The sequence below is a fragment of the Myotis nattereri genome (assembly GCF_964212035.1).
Source record: "Myotis nattereri genome assembly, chromosome: 15".
Lineage (NCBI taxonomy): Eukaryota > Metazoa > Chordata > Mammalia > Chiroptera > Vespertilionidae > Myotis > Myotis nattereri.
Window position 1 is genome coordinate 9,439,204 of NC_138090.1, and position 17,559 is coordinate 9,456,762.

The window sequence follows — 17,559 nt, forward strand, 5'->3', positions numbered from 1 at the left end:
GAAGACAGTGTCAGAGTTGAGCTGAATTGTAGGACACCCTGATGGTGTCCAAGAATTGCTTGGTGGTGTGTGGGAAGTACCTTCTCCCACGTACACACACCCACAAACCACAACTGGGTGCAGGAACCTAATTTATTACTAAATTAGGATACATATATACTTCAAGGACCGGTATAAAAAGTATTTTTCTTTCTTTAATTCAGTGTTTATCAATTAAATTTGACTTTTTTTCCCAATAAACCTATTTTGAGTACTGATTGGAAGCTGTTGCCATAGGTCTGTTACATATTAAGAAATGACTCGATAGATAGGACGAGAAGAGCCGAGAGCATTATGTAGTTTCCTGCCTCTGTTCCTGACTATCTGCCTGACGCCTGGACTGTTCATTCCAAAAGCCACGAGGTGTGGCTGGGCAAGGTAGCTGGCTCCAGTTACCTGCAGTCAACTGTGGTCTGATAATATTAAAGAGAACATTCCAGCTATTTTGAGAGAGTCCATATTTACGTATCTTTTATTTAAGTATTTTGTTATAATTATTCCATTTTATTGTTAAGTTATTGAGGTTAATCTCTTTTTGTGCCAAATTTATAAATTAAACTTTATCCTAGATGCATATATATAGGGAAAATAGTAGATACAGGGACTATTTTCGGCATCCAGTGGGAGTCTTAAAATGTATCTATCCCCTGCCAATAAGGAGGGACTACTGTACTTGGCCTTCTCATCCCTTGACTTCAACCTTCACTAATATGCTCTTTTGAATAAAACAGAGTTCATTCCAATATGCACATCTGTGAAACAAAGTTTAAGGCTGTTGAGCATTCATGTCATATAGGCGATTTTTAAAATCATGCTGATAGAACTCACAAGTGGACAGCTGTAAAGAAACTAGTATCTGTTGGGGACCAACTCTACGCTGTGCCAAATGTTTTCAAAATAATCGCTGAATTTTTCCAAACGCGGGTTTATAGGTAGAGATTATTGTGCGCACGACAGAGAGAAAGTAAGATTATCTGGCTTCTGACCCTTATGCAGGCAGAAGGCAAATGCGCAGCCAAACAGCCTGGAATTCTATGTTAAAAAAGCTGATTTCACTCCAATCCAGGTGTCGACATAAAATCGGGATTAAACACCCCTCGCCCCACTATGCAACAGCATGAAAAATATCTACGTAAAGTATCTGGAAATCCACAAACACAGGGACATTTGCATAGGAAAACCAACTTCAACAACGCTAGTTTGGTTGCCACAGTAAAAACCAGACACGCTCGCAGGTCGCTCTTTATGCGGTATTTGCTATAAAAGCGAATTCTCATCAAGTTCTGCGATTCACAGGCGGATAGAAAAGAGCCGTATCTCCAGCTCCCAAATAAGATATTTCTAAAATAATGCGGCTGCCATTTGGGCAAATATATATGTGCGTTTTGTCTTGACAGCTTGTCAACTGGCAGACGGTCCCTGAACATCAGATTCATTTCAATATAATCTTGGCCAATTTCTCAATTAGAACTTTATTTTTCACTTTCTGCACAACGAGATCTCCCCCAGCCCCTCCCCACCCCCCAGTCCTCCCTGGCATTCCTCAGGGCGTACAGGTGCAGGTGCTGGCCTTTCTGTGGTAGCAAAGGAAGAAAAATGAAAGAATGGAGAAGGGGAGGGGAGAGACAGGCTGAGAACAGTGGTAATAGGGAGAGAGAGGAGATAGTAGTGACCTTCATCCTGATATTCACCTTCGTGAGAAATGAAGGGAATAATTCACACCTGACAATAAAATAGCGCGGCTGCCTCTGCCTTCTGTACCCAGAGAGGCTGGAGTCAAACAGTAATCAGACACGCGATACATAAGATCGATACATGGGGAAAGGTCCAAACGTATGGTGGGAAATAGATTGATAAAAATAAGCTTTTTCATATATTTTTATTGATGTCAGAGAGGAAGGGAGAGGGGGAGAAAGATAGAAACATCTACGATGAGAGAGAATCATTGATTGGTTGCCTCCTGCACAACCCACACTGCGGGGATCGAGCCTGCAACCCAGGCCTGTGCCCTGACCTTGAATTGAACAGTGACCTCCAGGTTCAAATGTCGACGATCAACCACTGAGCCACACTGGCTGGACAATGAAAATAATTTTTGAAAACCACCACCACAATCAATTATCGGATGCCTGTTTACTTTAAGGCACACCTTAACCTTGTATGCGATCACACAATTCTCACACAAAGAAAGTAAGATGGAAATGCCTATGTTTGCATGGTAGCTAAGGAAAATGAATGATCATGGAACCTCCCTGAACTTCAAGGTCAACCAGATAATAAGGGATGGTACCAGGATTCAGAACTCTTTCTATCTAACTTCAAACCCACACTTTGAACTGTAGCAGCACGCTTCATGTAGTTTTTGAAAAAGATGTAATAGAGAAGGCATTTTTAAAAAAACAAACAACTGTGTGTGTTAATGAATGTTAATTTTTCTTAGTCTGCACTCTCTCACCAAGAAAAACCTTTTAGATAGAAAAACATTATGTACTGTATATTTACAGGTGCACATACATATTGCATAATGTAGGTAATAATATCTCTACGATCCTTTTCTTAGCTGAAATTGACCTTGGGAGTCTACCGAAGTTGGAGGAGGGAACTTCTTTCTCAAAATATTTATCAGGCACATGACTCATATACACAGAAATGGAAGCCTCTGACACATTTACAATAAATAGATATAGGCTTGGCCATTAAGATGTAGAAATCCTAAGTGAGGCAAAAATAACCACCTCCCTCTTCACCATTTGTTAGCAATTTAAATAAAGGCTTCTTTGTATATTGAAGGTGACCACAGCCCTTTAAAACCGTATTACTCTTATCTGGACGAGAAGGTGAACGAAATAAGTTCTTTACCCTAAACAAGAAAATAAGAAAGAAAGAGTGTTCCTCAAATTCTGTTTCCATGTCAGGATTTAAAAGAAGTAGGCACATGGAGATATTTTTGCTTATTTGTGGGTTTCTTTTTGTGGGAATAGTAATAGTAGAGAGAGAATTTCCTACCGGAAAGCCATACAAGTTTCCCTAGAAAAAGTGTCATTTCAGCCAACCAAAGAGGAGAGATGCGATTCTGGTAAGATGAGAAAAAATAAATAAAGGCAGAATTCTTTGCACAAAAAAATTGACAAAGTCGAGTGTTGGCAGGAGTCATACTTGGGGGAGATGTGAAGACCTGCAATCCATTCTGATTTGCTGCTGCAATGGGCACATCGGCCAATGTTACAGAAGACAGAAGATATCAGAGAAAGCCAGGCTGCTCACCTCATTCTGGCCTTCAATTTATGTCTCTACTTGTGTGTGTGTGTGTGTTTTTAATTTGTGTCATCATGTCCATCTACTTCGAATTTATGCGATTTTGTTGTATTCTGATTTTGATGTATGCATCCTTATAGGTTGTCTTAAATGTAATTTAAATCTAAGTAGTGTTTATATTCCATACATCAGAATGACTTGTGGGCCCAGCCAGTGTGTCTCAGTGATTAAGTGCCAATCTATGAACCAGAGGTCATAGATTTGATCGGGGCACAAGCCCAGGTTGTGGGCTTGATCCCCAGTGTGGAGTGTGCACGAGGCAGCCAATCAATGATTCTCTCTCATCATTGATATTTCTATCTCTCTCCCTCTGCCTTCCTCTCTGAAATCAATAAAAATGCATTTTTTTTTAAAAGAAAGATTTCTGGTATTTCACACTCTCCTTTTTAGATCCTGCCTATTAATTGTCAGATAAGAAAGAGGTCTATATTACAAAGTCTGGGACAGGGGTATTTCCAGGATCAAAGCCAGGGATTGGGGAGGGATAAGCAGATCCCTCCAAAAATAAGGAAAAAGAAAAAATAGCATGCTTTGAAATATACACTGCTCTGAAAAAATGTAATGAGTACTTCAATGACTCAGAAAAATTGGGAGTGAATCTTTGATGATGGTGGCACTTCTAAAACAAAGTTCAGCCTGGCTGGCGTGACTCAGTGGTTGTGCGTCAACCCATGAACCAGGAGGTCAGGGTTTGATTCCTGTCCAGGGCACGTGCCCAGGTTGCATGCTCTATCCCCAGTGTGGGGGGTATGCAGGAGACAGCCAATCAGTGATTATCTTTCATCATTGATGTTTCTATCTCTCTCTCTCTCTCTCTTTCCCTTTCTCTCTGAAATAAAAAAATATATCCTATATAATAAAGAGCTAACATGCTAATTAGACTGGACAGTGGAATGATCTTCCAGAATGACCAGTGGGCGGGGCCATGAGGGCCAAGCCCCTTGCACAAATTTCGTGCACTGGGCCTCTAATATATACATATATATTAATAACACACACACATACATATGTATATATATGTATATAATTTTTTTGAAAAAGTTAAGGTAAGATACCCACTGCACAGAAGTCTCCGGTATCTATGATTCCTAATCCACTCTGGGGGTGGGCCTACCAGCTCCATTCAATATCTGGCTGCCTACAGACCTCGACGGCTCCCTATTTCTCTATGCACTGCAATTGCATGTGACTGTGCACAAATAATTAACCATCAAGCAAATATCCACAGGATTAGTCTGGCATGTTGGAACAAATCTTGATAAATCCGCCTCAGTAACAAATACTCCAAGTACAAGTATAAGAGAAGAATACAAATTCGGCCTATTGAAGGACTGTCATGGAAGGAAAGATATTTTAATAAAACCGCTTCGTCAGTTCCTATTACTAAGGGACTAAAGCTATTGAGCTGTGGCACTAAGGCCAAAAAAAAGGGGGGATTTGGAAATGCAAATGAGAGAGAAGACAGTCACAGATGCCTTTTATTCAGCCACACACTATCCCCGGTGCCGGGAGCTATGTTCAAAGTGACTCTTAATAGTTCTGCATACATACCCAAAATGGACATCTCCGGCACAGTCGCATGATAGGGTCCATTAAGAAACTCCGGTGCGTTGTCGTTGATGTCCTGAACTTTAATAATAAATTCTGAAGGAGGCTCCAGGGGCTTGTTGGTCTCAAAGTCCACTGCCTGAGCTGTGAGCGTATATTCAGCCTTTTCCTCCCGGTCAAGTCTCTTTATAGCGTGGATATCTCCTGTTATATCATTTATTTGAAAGATGGTCCCAGCTCCATCGCCCGACAGGATATACTTGATTTTTTTGCTCCCAGGATCCAGGTCTGTGTGCAGCTAAAATGAAAGGTGACATTGGTTAGCGATGTAACGTTATTTTCTCTTTTAACTCCCTCCTGCTTGAATATCACGTTGGTCCTTTTTGCATTCATTGGAACTTCATCAATCTCTGCAATCAGAAGCTGCACAAAGAGTCCATGCGACTGTGTTATTTTTTAAAATGTTATCTTTATTGTTGAAAGTATTGCACATGTCCCCCCTTTTTTCCCCATTGACCCCCTCTACCCTGCCCCTGCCACCCGCAGGCCTTCACTGCACTATAGTCTGCATCCGTGGGTTATGCATATATGCATACAAGTTCACCAATGTATTATTATAAATCAAAACAAAACATAATGAAATTCATACAGATAAGTTGGAATGGTAAGCAAAATAGTGACAGACTCATACATAGAGAGCAAGCTGACAGCTGTTGGCTGGGGTGGGGTGGGGGGAGGGGGAGCTGGGGGTGTGTTGAGGGATTGAGCAAAAGTGAAAACCTCATGCATGAACATGGGCAGCACTGTGGTGATCACCAAGCAGGGCCAGGGTGGGGCTGGGGGACTGGGGAGTGAGGGCTGGAGGGAGGTAGAGGAGGGTATGGTGGGGATAAATGGTGATAGAAGGAGACTTGACTTGGGGTAGTGAACATACAATACAGTGTACAGAGGAAGTGCAGAACTGTGCACCTTAAATCTGCATAATTTTGTTAATCAGTGTCACCCCAATAAACTCAATTTAAAAAGACTTTGACCAGTTTAGTATAAACTGACATGCCTTTAAAATGATAAAAAGATCAAGGAAAATATGACAAAAATTGTACAGATTCTTTTCAGTTTATTAATACATGTATTGAAAGTTTTTATCACTAGCTACCTTTTGGGTTCACTATTTGTATGCCAAGAACCATGCAAATCACTTCTCACATAATTCCCTTAATTTTTACCAAAAACTAAATGAATTAAAATATCCTATATGATAAAAGCCTAATATGCAAATTGACCAAACAGCAGAATGACCGGTCATTATGACATGCACTGACAACCAGGGGGCAGACACTCAATGCAGGAGCTGCCCCCAGCCTGCAGGCCCCAAGCTGGCCTAGGCGAGTGCCAGTGGGAGCCCCCTGATCGCCCTGCCAGTCACCCCACAGATCGGCCCTGATCACCAGCCAAGCCTAGGGACCCTTACCCATGCATGAATTTCATGCACCGGGCCTCTAGTTTCATATAAAATATGAGAAAAAGGAGGTTTGACAAGGCACACAATAACCTCCCTGAGGTTCATATTTTTGAAGTGTAGTAGACCCAGAATCCAACTCAGTTTTGCCTGCGGTATTTACAAATACAAAAATAATTCTAATAATCTGATGCATATCAAAGTCTTAGGTTTGTGCTCGGCCAGCATGGCTCAATGGTTGAGCATCCACCTATGTACCAACAGGTGTTAGATTCCCAGCCAGGGCACGTGCCCAGGTTGCGGGCTCGATCCCCAGTGAAGGGTGTGCAGGAGGCAGCTGATCAATGGCTCTCTCTCATCATTGATATTTCTTTTTCTCTCTCTCCCTCTCACTTCCTCTCTGACATCAATAAAAATATATTTTTTTAAATCTTATGTTTGTCTAGGATGTTTTTTACTTTGTTCCGTACAATTCTGGTCTAGGAAAATTATTCCCATTTTATGAAGAGCACTGCAGCCAGAACGGGGGAGCACGTTTTCTAAAAATGGGAACTCTAAAAAAATAACAACTCTGCAGCAGGGATCCAGGTCCATCGCAGGCCATGGCAACACACACTCATTGAACACCTGCCCCACCTGAAAAGTGATAGTAGGTACAGAATGCCTGGCTTTAAAATGTTCACTTTACTCTCAAGAGGGAGACGGGCATGTTCTGATACATGGTGCTTCTTTTAATACTATGTTGACTCCTGTTTGTTTGTTTTTTTAAAAATAAAATAAAATAAAACATGAATTTATAGTTTCAGTTTGTTTTTGTTTTTTTAAAAAGGAGGGCATTGGATTATAGTTGGAAAATACCACTCAAGTGCATGTTTTCAGTTTAATGCAGTTAAATAGCAATGTAGTTCCACTTATCACACCATGAGATTTCAAATACTTGTTCCTTAAAAAAAAAAAAAAAAAAAAAAAAAAAAAAAAAAAAACACACACACAAAAAAAACTTCTTCAAAGAAACTCTTAGAAACTCAAAAGATTGTGTTCTCTTGGGATCACTTTTATTCAGAGCAACCTCCGTTGCTTTCTTTGCCAATTTAAATTGTATTTAGCGCTTCAATAAATGAAAAGAAAAGATTTGTTCAAAAAGACATAAAGCAGCAACAAAGAGTTCAAATGCATCTAGATCTCCTACTTTGCTTTTGAATATTTTAAAAAGTTAAAGCCTAAGATTACATCAAATATTTATTGAATCTCCAAATGTATCCCTTTCATTTATTGTATTAAATTTATTAACAAGAGCAAATATTGAAATGCCACTTTATCTTAATGAATGTGGGATTATAATTCATTAATGTGATATTAATCCTAATTTATGATCATTTTAATTTATGTGCATTTTAACATTTCCATTAGCATTTTTATTAAAAAAAGAATATTTGAATAATATATCATTCTTGGAGGTTTCCATTCACATACAAAGCATTCCTCAGACACAGAAGGTATATGGGTATGCTTTACACTTAGCCACAATATTTTTTTTGCTATTAAAATTAAGCCCTTCGTCCTGGCTGGTATGGCTCAGTTGGTTGGAATGTCACCCTTACACCAAAAGGTTCGGATCCAATTCCCAGTCAGGGCACATACCTAGGTTTCAGGTTGAATCCCAGCTGGACATGCATGGGAGGCAACTAATTGATATATCTTTCTCACATCTATGTTTCTCTCCCTCTCTTTTCCTCTCAAAAAAAAAATCAATGAAAACATATCCTTGGGTTAGGATTTATTTATTTTTTTTAAATTAAGCCCTTTAATGGTGTTATCATTATTATGTTGGAATTTATTTGTGCCATATTTTTCTTACATTTATCAATTAGTCAATTAGTATTATAATCTTAACCAAGGTTTTAATGGTCCCTTTTCTTTAGAAATAACTGGGCGAGAAGAAGAGAAACACAGTGTTGGAAAGAAAAGCACAAAGTTAAGATTCTGGTCCCTCTAACCACATGAACTGGAGAAATTAATACACTTGTTTGTGCTTCTGTGGCTCTGCCCGTAGTGTGGGGATGAGACATCTACCCCGAGCAATTGACTTTAGAATCTGATCTAACCTATTTGAAACATAGGGAAAAAGGGAAGCAGACGTGTTAAATGTGCAATCACTAAAATCATTTTATTTCAGACCATATTCCACCATAATCAAGTATCAGGAAACACTCTGCTAAGCCTCAGTGAAAGCAAATTCCCAAGACTTCATGATAGAAAAGCAGAGAAAAGACAAAAAAAAAAAAAAAACCCACAGGAAACATGATATGATTCCTCTTCCTTCTGAAAATTCATTTTTAGCAAGTCTCAGTAAAATCCAGATCCGTGGGCTAATGGTAATCTGGAAACATAGGATACTGTGTGTCTCTAGTCATTCGCTTCATGCTGTTCTTTGTATCATGCACACAGCTTTGCACGTGGCTTGTTCAAGGAACCAGTTTGGCACTACAAATAAAAGAGTTGTACCCTAACTGGTTTGGCTCAGAGGATAGAGCATTGGCCTGTGGACTGAAGGGTTCCAGGTTTGATTCCAGTCAAGGGCATGTACTTGGTTGCGGGCACATCTCCAGTAGGGGGTGTGCAGGAGGCAGCTGATTGATGTTTCTCACTCATCTATGTTTCTAGCTCTCTATCCCTCTCCCTTCCTCTCTGTAAAAATCAATAAAATATATATATTTTTAAAAAGAGTTGTGGGTGTGTAAGAACAGCCATTTACAGGCTTCAAATGCTTGTGAGACCCCGCGTCCGGACCTCAGAAGGATTTGGGGTACACGGTGACAATCTGCTACATCTCCTATTTTCTTCACATAAGTCTGTGAGCATCTGCTCACTGCAATGCAACTGCTCCTACCAATGCATCCACCCGAAGACCTGCTCTGAGACTAAGGGGCCAAAGGCATCCCAAATTACCACATGTTCACACAGCATACATCATCCAGAGGTGTGAGGACCGCCTCTCCCAAGGGCTGCTTCTGTTAATTAGAGCAAGATAAAGGCCACTTGCAAATTGGCCTGGGGTGGTAAGACTGCTTTGCCTGGCTGTGATACAAAAAGACCTCTTCATTCATTTATTAAACATGCTCAGAGCATGTGCATCGAAAATGTGGGCTGCTCTGCCCTCAAAGACCCACAGTTGGTGGGAGAAACACAAATAGACAGAAAACGAATAATAATAATAATAATAATAATAACCCTCCTATCTAATAAAAGAGAAACAAGGTAATTGGTATGCGACCGCTACCCTTCCCATTGGCTAATCAGGGCGATATGCAAATTAACTGTCAGCCAAGGTGGCGGCCTGCAGCCAGGCAGCTTGAAACTAAGATGAGGCTTGCTTGCTTCAGTGATGGAGGATTCCAACGTTCCCCGCCTGCCGCTGCAGGCCGTGAGCTGGCAGTTTGAAACATAGTTACAAAAATAGAAGCTAAACAAAACCCCAGAAACCAGCTTTCAGCTAGCCGGGATCTCAGACCTGGAGTTGATACAGAGTTTTGATTGTAGAACCTAAACAAACCAGATACCTGCTTTCAGGAGCGGAGACCTAAGAGCTGGAGCCTCAGAGCTAAAGCTGGCTCAGAATAAAAAAAAAAGAAAGAAAGAAAGGAGCAGTTGGGAGCTTCAGTCCCAGCCTGAAAATAGCCCTCAGCCCCTCACCCAGACTGGCCATGCACCCAGTGGCGACCCCCACCCTGAAGGGTGTGTGACCAGCTGCAAACAGCCATCATCCCCTCATCCAGGCTGGCCAGGCACCCCAGTGGGGACCCCCACCCTGATCCGGGACACCCTTCAGGGCAAACCAGCCAGCCCCCACCCATGCACCAGGCCTCTATTCTATATAGTAAAAGGGTAATATGCCTCCCGGCACCGGGATCAGCATGACAGGGGGCAGCACCCAAACCCCCTGATTGCCCTGTGGCTCTGTGTGTGACAGGGGGCGGGGCCACAACCTCCCTATCCGCCCTGCTCTGTTCCTGACAGGGGAAGGAGCCCCAACCCCTGATCAGCCCTGCTCTGTGCCAGATAGGGGGGAGCTCCGCAACCTCCTGATCACCCTGCGGCTCTGTGTGTGACAGGGTGCGGCGCCCCAACCACCCCACTCCACGGGCCCTGCTCTGTGTGTGATGGGGTAGAGCCATAACCTCCCCATCGGCCCTGCCCTGAGTGTGACAGTGGCAGTGCCCTAACCCCCTGATCGGCCCTGCTCTGTGCATGACAGCGGGGAGCTCCCCAACCCCCTGATGGGCCCTGCTCTGTGCGTGACAGGGGGCAGTGCCCCAAACCCCTGATTGGCCCTGCTCTATGCATGACAGGGGGTGGCGCCGGAACCTCCCCATGGACCCTGCCTTGAGTGTGACAGGGGGCGGTGCCCCAACCCCCCAATTGGCCCTACCCTGAGCGTGACTGAGGGTGGCATCGCAACCTCCCAATCCGCCTTGCTCTGTGCATGACAGGGGGTGGCGCCCCAATTCCCCAATCGGCCCTGCTCTGAGCCCGACCAGGGGCTGCACCTAGGGATTAGGCCTGCCCTCTGCCACCAGGGAGCAGGCCTAAGCCAGCAGGTTGTTATCTCCCGAGGGGTCCCAGACTGCGAGAGGGCACAGGCCGGACTGAGGGACCCCCCCACCCCCCGAGTACACAAATTTTTGTGCACCGGGCCTCTAGTATATAATAAAAGGCTAATATGCAAATTTACCGAACAGTGGAACGGCCGGTTGCTATGATGCACACTGACCACCAGGGGGCAGACACTCAATATAGGAGCTTCCCCCTGGTGGTCATTGTCCTCCCACAGGAGAGTGTTGCTCAGCCAGAAGCCAGGCTCTCGGCTGGTGAGTGCAGCAGCGGTGGCGGGAGCCTCTCCCAACTCCAGTGCAGCACTAAGGATGTCCGACTGCTGAGGGCTCCCGGACTGCGAAAGGGTGCAGGCTGGGCTGAGGGACCTCCCCTCCCCCCGAGTGCACAAATTTCGTGCACTGGGCTTCTAGTAATTATTAATAGAGAGAATGTGAGTGTATATATATGATATAAATAACAGCATGAAACTAATGGAGACACGCAGTATTTTAGTTTCAAGATTACCATTCAAACAGAAACTAAAGATGATATTATTATTATTATTATTATTATTATTATTATACTAGTGCCCAGGTGCACATTGAAAGGGAATTAATTAGAAGGTGGCCAGCAGGGTGGGACTGGGCAAGATGGGCCAGACATGGCCTGGAGCCAGTCTCCTGAGGTTCCTCCCTGGCCGGCCACACCTGGGGGTGATGCTGTGGCTTGAAGGTCATCTGTGGAGTTGAGAGGGTCCCTCTGGCAAGTGGGGTCCCTTGGCCTGGCCTGCAGGATTGGGCTGAAACTGGCTCTATGACATCCCCTGAGGGGTCCTGGATTACAAGAGGGTGGTTTTTGGGTGACATACCCCAGAATCGGGCTACCTCCTTTCTGGTTCCAGGTTTGTCACCCGAGAACCGCTGCTGCCAAGTCACCAGAGCTCGGCAGCTCTTGTGTTGAGCATCTCCCCCCTGGTGGTCAGTGCATGTCATAGCTACTGGTTGGAGCATCTGCCCCCTAATGGTCATTTCACGTCATAGCTACTGGTCAGACAGTCGTTTAGCCTTTTGTATATATATATATATAGATTGACTACTTACTGTCTGATCAACATTTTATATGTGTAAATATCATGGTTTCCTCATAGCACACCAGAGACCACTTCTCCATTTGCCAATGAAACGATTGAGATTCAGAGATTTTTAGGAAACTTTTCCACTGAATGCACTATGAGCAGGTGGCCATCTTAGCAGCACATGCTTTAGAGTCAATTTCCTGGACTCGGATGCACGCTTCGGAGGTGATGATATGGAAAGAACGGAGGGGTGTGAGAGTGTATAGAAATTTCCCTTCACCCAGAAAAGTGTAGTGTGGAGGGGCAGAAACAGCCTTCCCGGAGAAGCAATGATTAATTCTTCGGATCTCAGAGAGGGAGGAAATGCATGCCAGACACAGGTAACAATGTGGGTGAAGATCCGGAGATGGGGGACAGCATGCTGAATGAGAGAAACTGAAGACGATTTCCTATGCCTAGGGCACCGCGCTAAGAAGAAGAGAGGTGGCGAGAAAGGATAGAACACAAGGCAGGGGCCACACGATGTAGAGTTTTGAAACCAAGACATAGAGTTCGGATCTGACTATAAGTAAGCAACAAGAGTCCATGAGCACAAGGTTTCAGTAAGGAGCCTGACATGATCATTTTGTTTTCGTAACATCACCATGGTGGGCGGGTGCAAAAGCAATGGCCTCGGAATCAGAGGGGAGGAGAAGCTCAGAGGGAAAATGTAGGCACTGATTCACAAAGCCACCTTGACATGGAGTCAGCTTCTGCCCACACCCATGACATCACATCTACAACTGGATATGATGGTGGTAGATGGGTGGGGTGGGGTGAGGGTGGCTTGATGGGCTATGTAGCTTGGAAGGTGGCTTTATACACCACAGTGTGATGCTACTACAGAAAAACTGAGTAATTCAAAGACCGTTATCTTTCATCCAGACACCCTGTTCTTAATAAGTTACAGAGACAAATTATATCATAACACTAACGCTAGGTCATAGGCATCAGAGCACTCCACCATTTTAGTGAGGTCATGTTGGGAATGTGCAATTACTCTTGTCATCACACGTCATAAAAAAATAACAACTCTTTGAAATAATAACAGTTATTAAAGTAACTGGTATATAAACCATGTTACCCTCAAATATGTTGTAAGAGATGAAAGGCTAACAAAAACAATGACCCCTGAATAAAAGAACAAAACACACCATCCCACGCTGAAAATGACCTCTGCTTCACACACACACACACACACACACACACACACTTTCTGATATTTTCCAGCAGGCAAATGCATAGCATCTTGCTATCTCAGACTGTATTCTTGGCATTCAGTGTCTGCTGCTGGTGTGAGTATTGAACCAACTGACCTGGCCAAGGGTGCGTGTGCCCAGAGAAACAAAAGATTGGAAGCCAGTCCAAGTGAAATGCTGCTTTTGGCTGCAGGGACCTAAAAACATAGTTACTGCTTCTGCTTCTTTTGTTAAATTCTAAGTTCCACAAGGCCAGAACTTTGATGTGCATTATTCAACACCCTCTGCAATAAGCGTCATGCTTGGCACATAGTAAATGCTCATTAAAGTTCATATATACCCCACATACATACTGTCTGCACAGGATCGATCTTAACGCTCTACACTTTGTCCGAGATTTCACAGGGCTGAGGGGCTCAGGTTCAGCAAATACTGTACTTGACTTTCTCAAGATCATAAAATTAACAAACAACAGAACTAGGTACATCCCAGTAAATCAGATTCAGGAGCCTATAATTTTTTTTAAAAAAAAAGAAACCCTGAAATTGGAGAGAGGATGACACAATTCCTCAGGGGATTCAGGGAAGTTGTTGCTGTTTTAAGTATATTTTTATTTCAGAGAGGGAAGGAGAGGGAGAGAGAGAAACATCACTGATGAGAGAGAATCATTGACCAGCTACCTCCTGCACACACCCCCGCTGGGGATGGAGCCCGCAACCCGGTAGGTGCCCTGCCTGGAAATCAAACCCTGACCTCCTGGTTCATAGGTTGAAGCTCAACCACTGAGCAATATCAGCAGGGTGGAGAGCCTACATATATCAGCATAATTCTCTACAGACCATCCAACTAGTTAGTCTGGGGCCTTCTGTTTCCCTAGATGAGGACCACAAAATGGGGAAGCCTCTAGTTTGTCCCTAAATATATATATTTAGAGACCATGTGTACAAAACCACACAGGACAGACGCTTTGGGGGAAGCAATTCATCCTATAGAAGTCTGGAATGAAACAGACATAGAAATAAAAAGGCGGAATGGCCAGCTAACGGGAACACAAAGAGAGAAATGTTGTCAGGAAGAGGCTGGCAGGATGTTTCCCAAGACACTTCCCCGGCTGACATTCATGATTTTGGCAAACTCCCTACTATCTGTGCCAATGACAGCTTCACAGGTTTGGAAACGTGATGTATCAGCCCCATAGCAAAGCCATCTCTCTCAGCCAGACTGCACGAGAGGAAGTTACTTGTCTACTTTTTTGTAAGGCGATGTACTGATGGTAAATAGCATTTCAAATATTTAAGTTAACAGAAGGAGCAAAATTTCTCTTTCTGTAAAGATCTACCCGCCAGTGAAGCCAAGCCATCCCAGTTGATAGGATTCAGAGAAAGGAGAACTAAACGGGTAAATTCTATAATGATGCCATAGAAAAAAATAGTTTAAGTCTGCCCATCTTACAAAAAAAAAATGGTCTTAAAAAAAGAATGCTTCCATTACATATTCTCAGATTTTCTCTTTCCCTTGGCGTACTAAGGTGGAGACTCCCTTATTTAACCAAGCAATCATTAAAATAATAATAATAGTAAGAAAGGCAATGGATTTCCTTCTGTTGGATACAGCTTTTCTTATGTGTGCTGCTGACAGCCCAGTATGTGACATCTTACAGGCTTGGAAGTCAATATGTTTCCCTAAGGCAACCAAAAATTCACCAAGTAGTAGTTCAGATTATGGGATCTAGAATGAAAGCATAGGAAACAAAGCTAGCCCTGGCCGAGTAGCTCAGTTGGTTAGAGCACTGTCCTGATACACCAAGGTGGCAAGTTTGATCCTCAGTCAGACACATACAAGAATCAACCAACCAATACACAAATAAGTGGAATAACAAATCGATGTCATTCTCTCCTCTCCCCCCCCCCCCGCCATTCCTCTCTCTCAAAACAATAAAGAAATAGAGCTAGATAAGTATAAAATGTAATACACCAAGGAATTTACTTCACCTCTCCAAAACTCAGTTTCCTTATTTGTAAAAGATTTCAATAGCCTATTTGGTTTTTGAAATAGTTACAATGTGACAATAGATAATAAAGGCCCAATATCTCCAGGAACTAAGATATTCAAATAAAAATGTGTGAATTCTTGTGGCGATTGAATTTTATAATGAAAGTTTCTGCCAGACCTGGAAATGTTTTCCAAAAATATATATACCTAACAGCACATTCTGGGTGAGAATTCCACATAGTGTGTTGATTGGAGGGGATGGGGATGGGTAGAGGTGGAAGAGAGAATAAGGGAGATAAATTGTGCTGGGGAAAAAATAAGATCAAACAAAGAAAAAAAGAATTTAACATACAACATGGATTTGTAGTAAAAATAGGTATGTCACTTCTTGAGTTAAATGATCTGGGTACAAATTGGCTTTAAACTCTTATATTGGGCATGTCACTAATCACATATTTGGTGCTTATTCACCTATTCAATGAATAATGATAGCAGGTATATCTGGAAGTTTTTATTTCTTTTTATTCAGCTTTATTAAGATAAAATTATAAGATATTTAAAGTTACATTGTTTTTGTAAGTCTAGAAGTACAGGGGAGGCCATGGGTCATTGAATAAATGCTTGTGTGGGCAAGAGGGGGGTGACTAATAATAGTAATGACTATAAATTGACTTAGGTAAAGGGATCAAGGAGTGGATGGACAGACAGATGGATAAATTGGTTGATAAGAGAATTACGGGGAGGATGATGATTAAGTAGATGGTTTTATTGGAGAATGCACCGATAAAGAAAATAACACATAAAGGGATTAAATCAGATTTCTGACTAAATAAGATTTCTCAGCCATCTTTCCATTTAGGTTCCAACGCATATTAAATACTATGAGTCAATGGATGAATGAACAGATGGGCATTTGGTGAGTGGGTGGGCTGGAAAGACCACAGAGCTTCTCACTGAAAGACTCATTTTGGAAAAACAAATTATTCTGCCTCAGAGCACTATTCCCTGCCTTACACTAAATCAGACATAGTCCTTGGGAGTGCAACAGTAAATTGTTGCAAGAGCTATTACTACAAAAGATTATTATATAAAGATCTTTGGTGCATGTTTAATTTTCAACAAAACAATCTCTCCACAAAAAATCCTGGGGTGGGGGGTCCTCTTCCTCTCTCTTTTAAAAAATATTTTTATTGATTTCAGAGAGAGGAAGGGAGAAAGAGAGAGATAGAAACATCAATGGTGAGAGAGAATCATTGATCAGCTGCCTCCTGCACGACCCTTCTGGGGATCAAGCCTGCAACCCAGGCATGTGCCCTTAACTGGAATTGAACCCGGGACCCCTCAGTCCACAGGCCAACGCTCTATCCATTGAGCCAAACCAGCTAGGGCTCTATCTCTCTTAGTAGGTAGGCAGGTAGATAGACAGAAAATCAGATATATAGGGGTGGGGAAAATTCTGTGCCAAATAAATCCACAATGTAGTAACACAGAATGTAAGCAAGGTAAACAGGACTGAAGAAAGACACCCAGAATCATTATGCAAACAAAAGAAGTGGATTTTAAAGAGATATGGGTATTTAAAACATATTTGGGATATTTTCTAAAGGTCAATTAACAGTGGAAAATTTAGTTGTACTGTGGAAAAAGGGAAAAATGTCAAGAGAATGTTGTGCCAATGTTCTCCAGGTTCCTAAAGAACTTTCATCAGAGGACTAGTAGGACTTAAAAATATGAGATAGATTTCTGACGTGGTCACCACAATTACTTGCTAAACAGGATGCATCCTGTTATCCAAATAACTGACACGAGCACAGTGGGAAAGACCACAGTGGATAAGCAAATGTCAGTCATGTGCTTTCTCTCTGAAATTCTATATTTATGAAGAGACTGTAGGATAACAAAAAATGCCATGAACTTGGACGGATATTGCAATTGAAGTTAAATACATAAACATGAAGTTTAATTTGGCCCATAGAATGGATGGTGACTTTGGCAAATTATCCTTCTTCTGTGATTAAATAAAGGCCTAATAATAATAATTTAGCTGTGTTACCCACTCCTATCCCTTGAGCACTGTAAACTGTTTCATTCCCAGGCTTGTAATAAAGCATGAATAAAACTTGGATTCATCAGAAATAATCTCATTTTCATGTGCCATGACTACTCAGTAAGGTAGATATATGGATGGGTGGATGGATGGTTGGATGGGTGGATGGATGTGCTGATAAGAGAATTAAAAAGAGGGGTGGGAGGTAAATTGTTTTATTTGAGAATACATGGGTGCACGTAAAAGTGGACGA

General features: G+C 42.4%; 1 protein-coding gene across 1 annotated transcript in view; it reads right to left on the bottom strand.

The window, feature by feature from the left end:
- The window catches only part of CDH8 (cadherin 8), a 305,905-nt gene that overhangs the window by 202,055 nt on the left and 86,291 nt on the right, over window positions 1-17,559 (bottom strand). Inside the window, exon 2 of the mRNA XM_081107592.1 lies at window positions 4,906-5,200. Within this exon, the coding sequence (XP_080963718.1) occupies window positions 4,906-5,200 (295 nt within the window). The remainder of the gene's footprint in view (window positions 1-4,905; window positions 5,201-17,559) is intronic.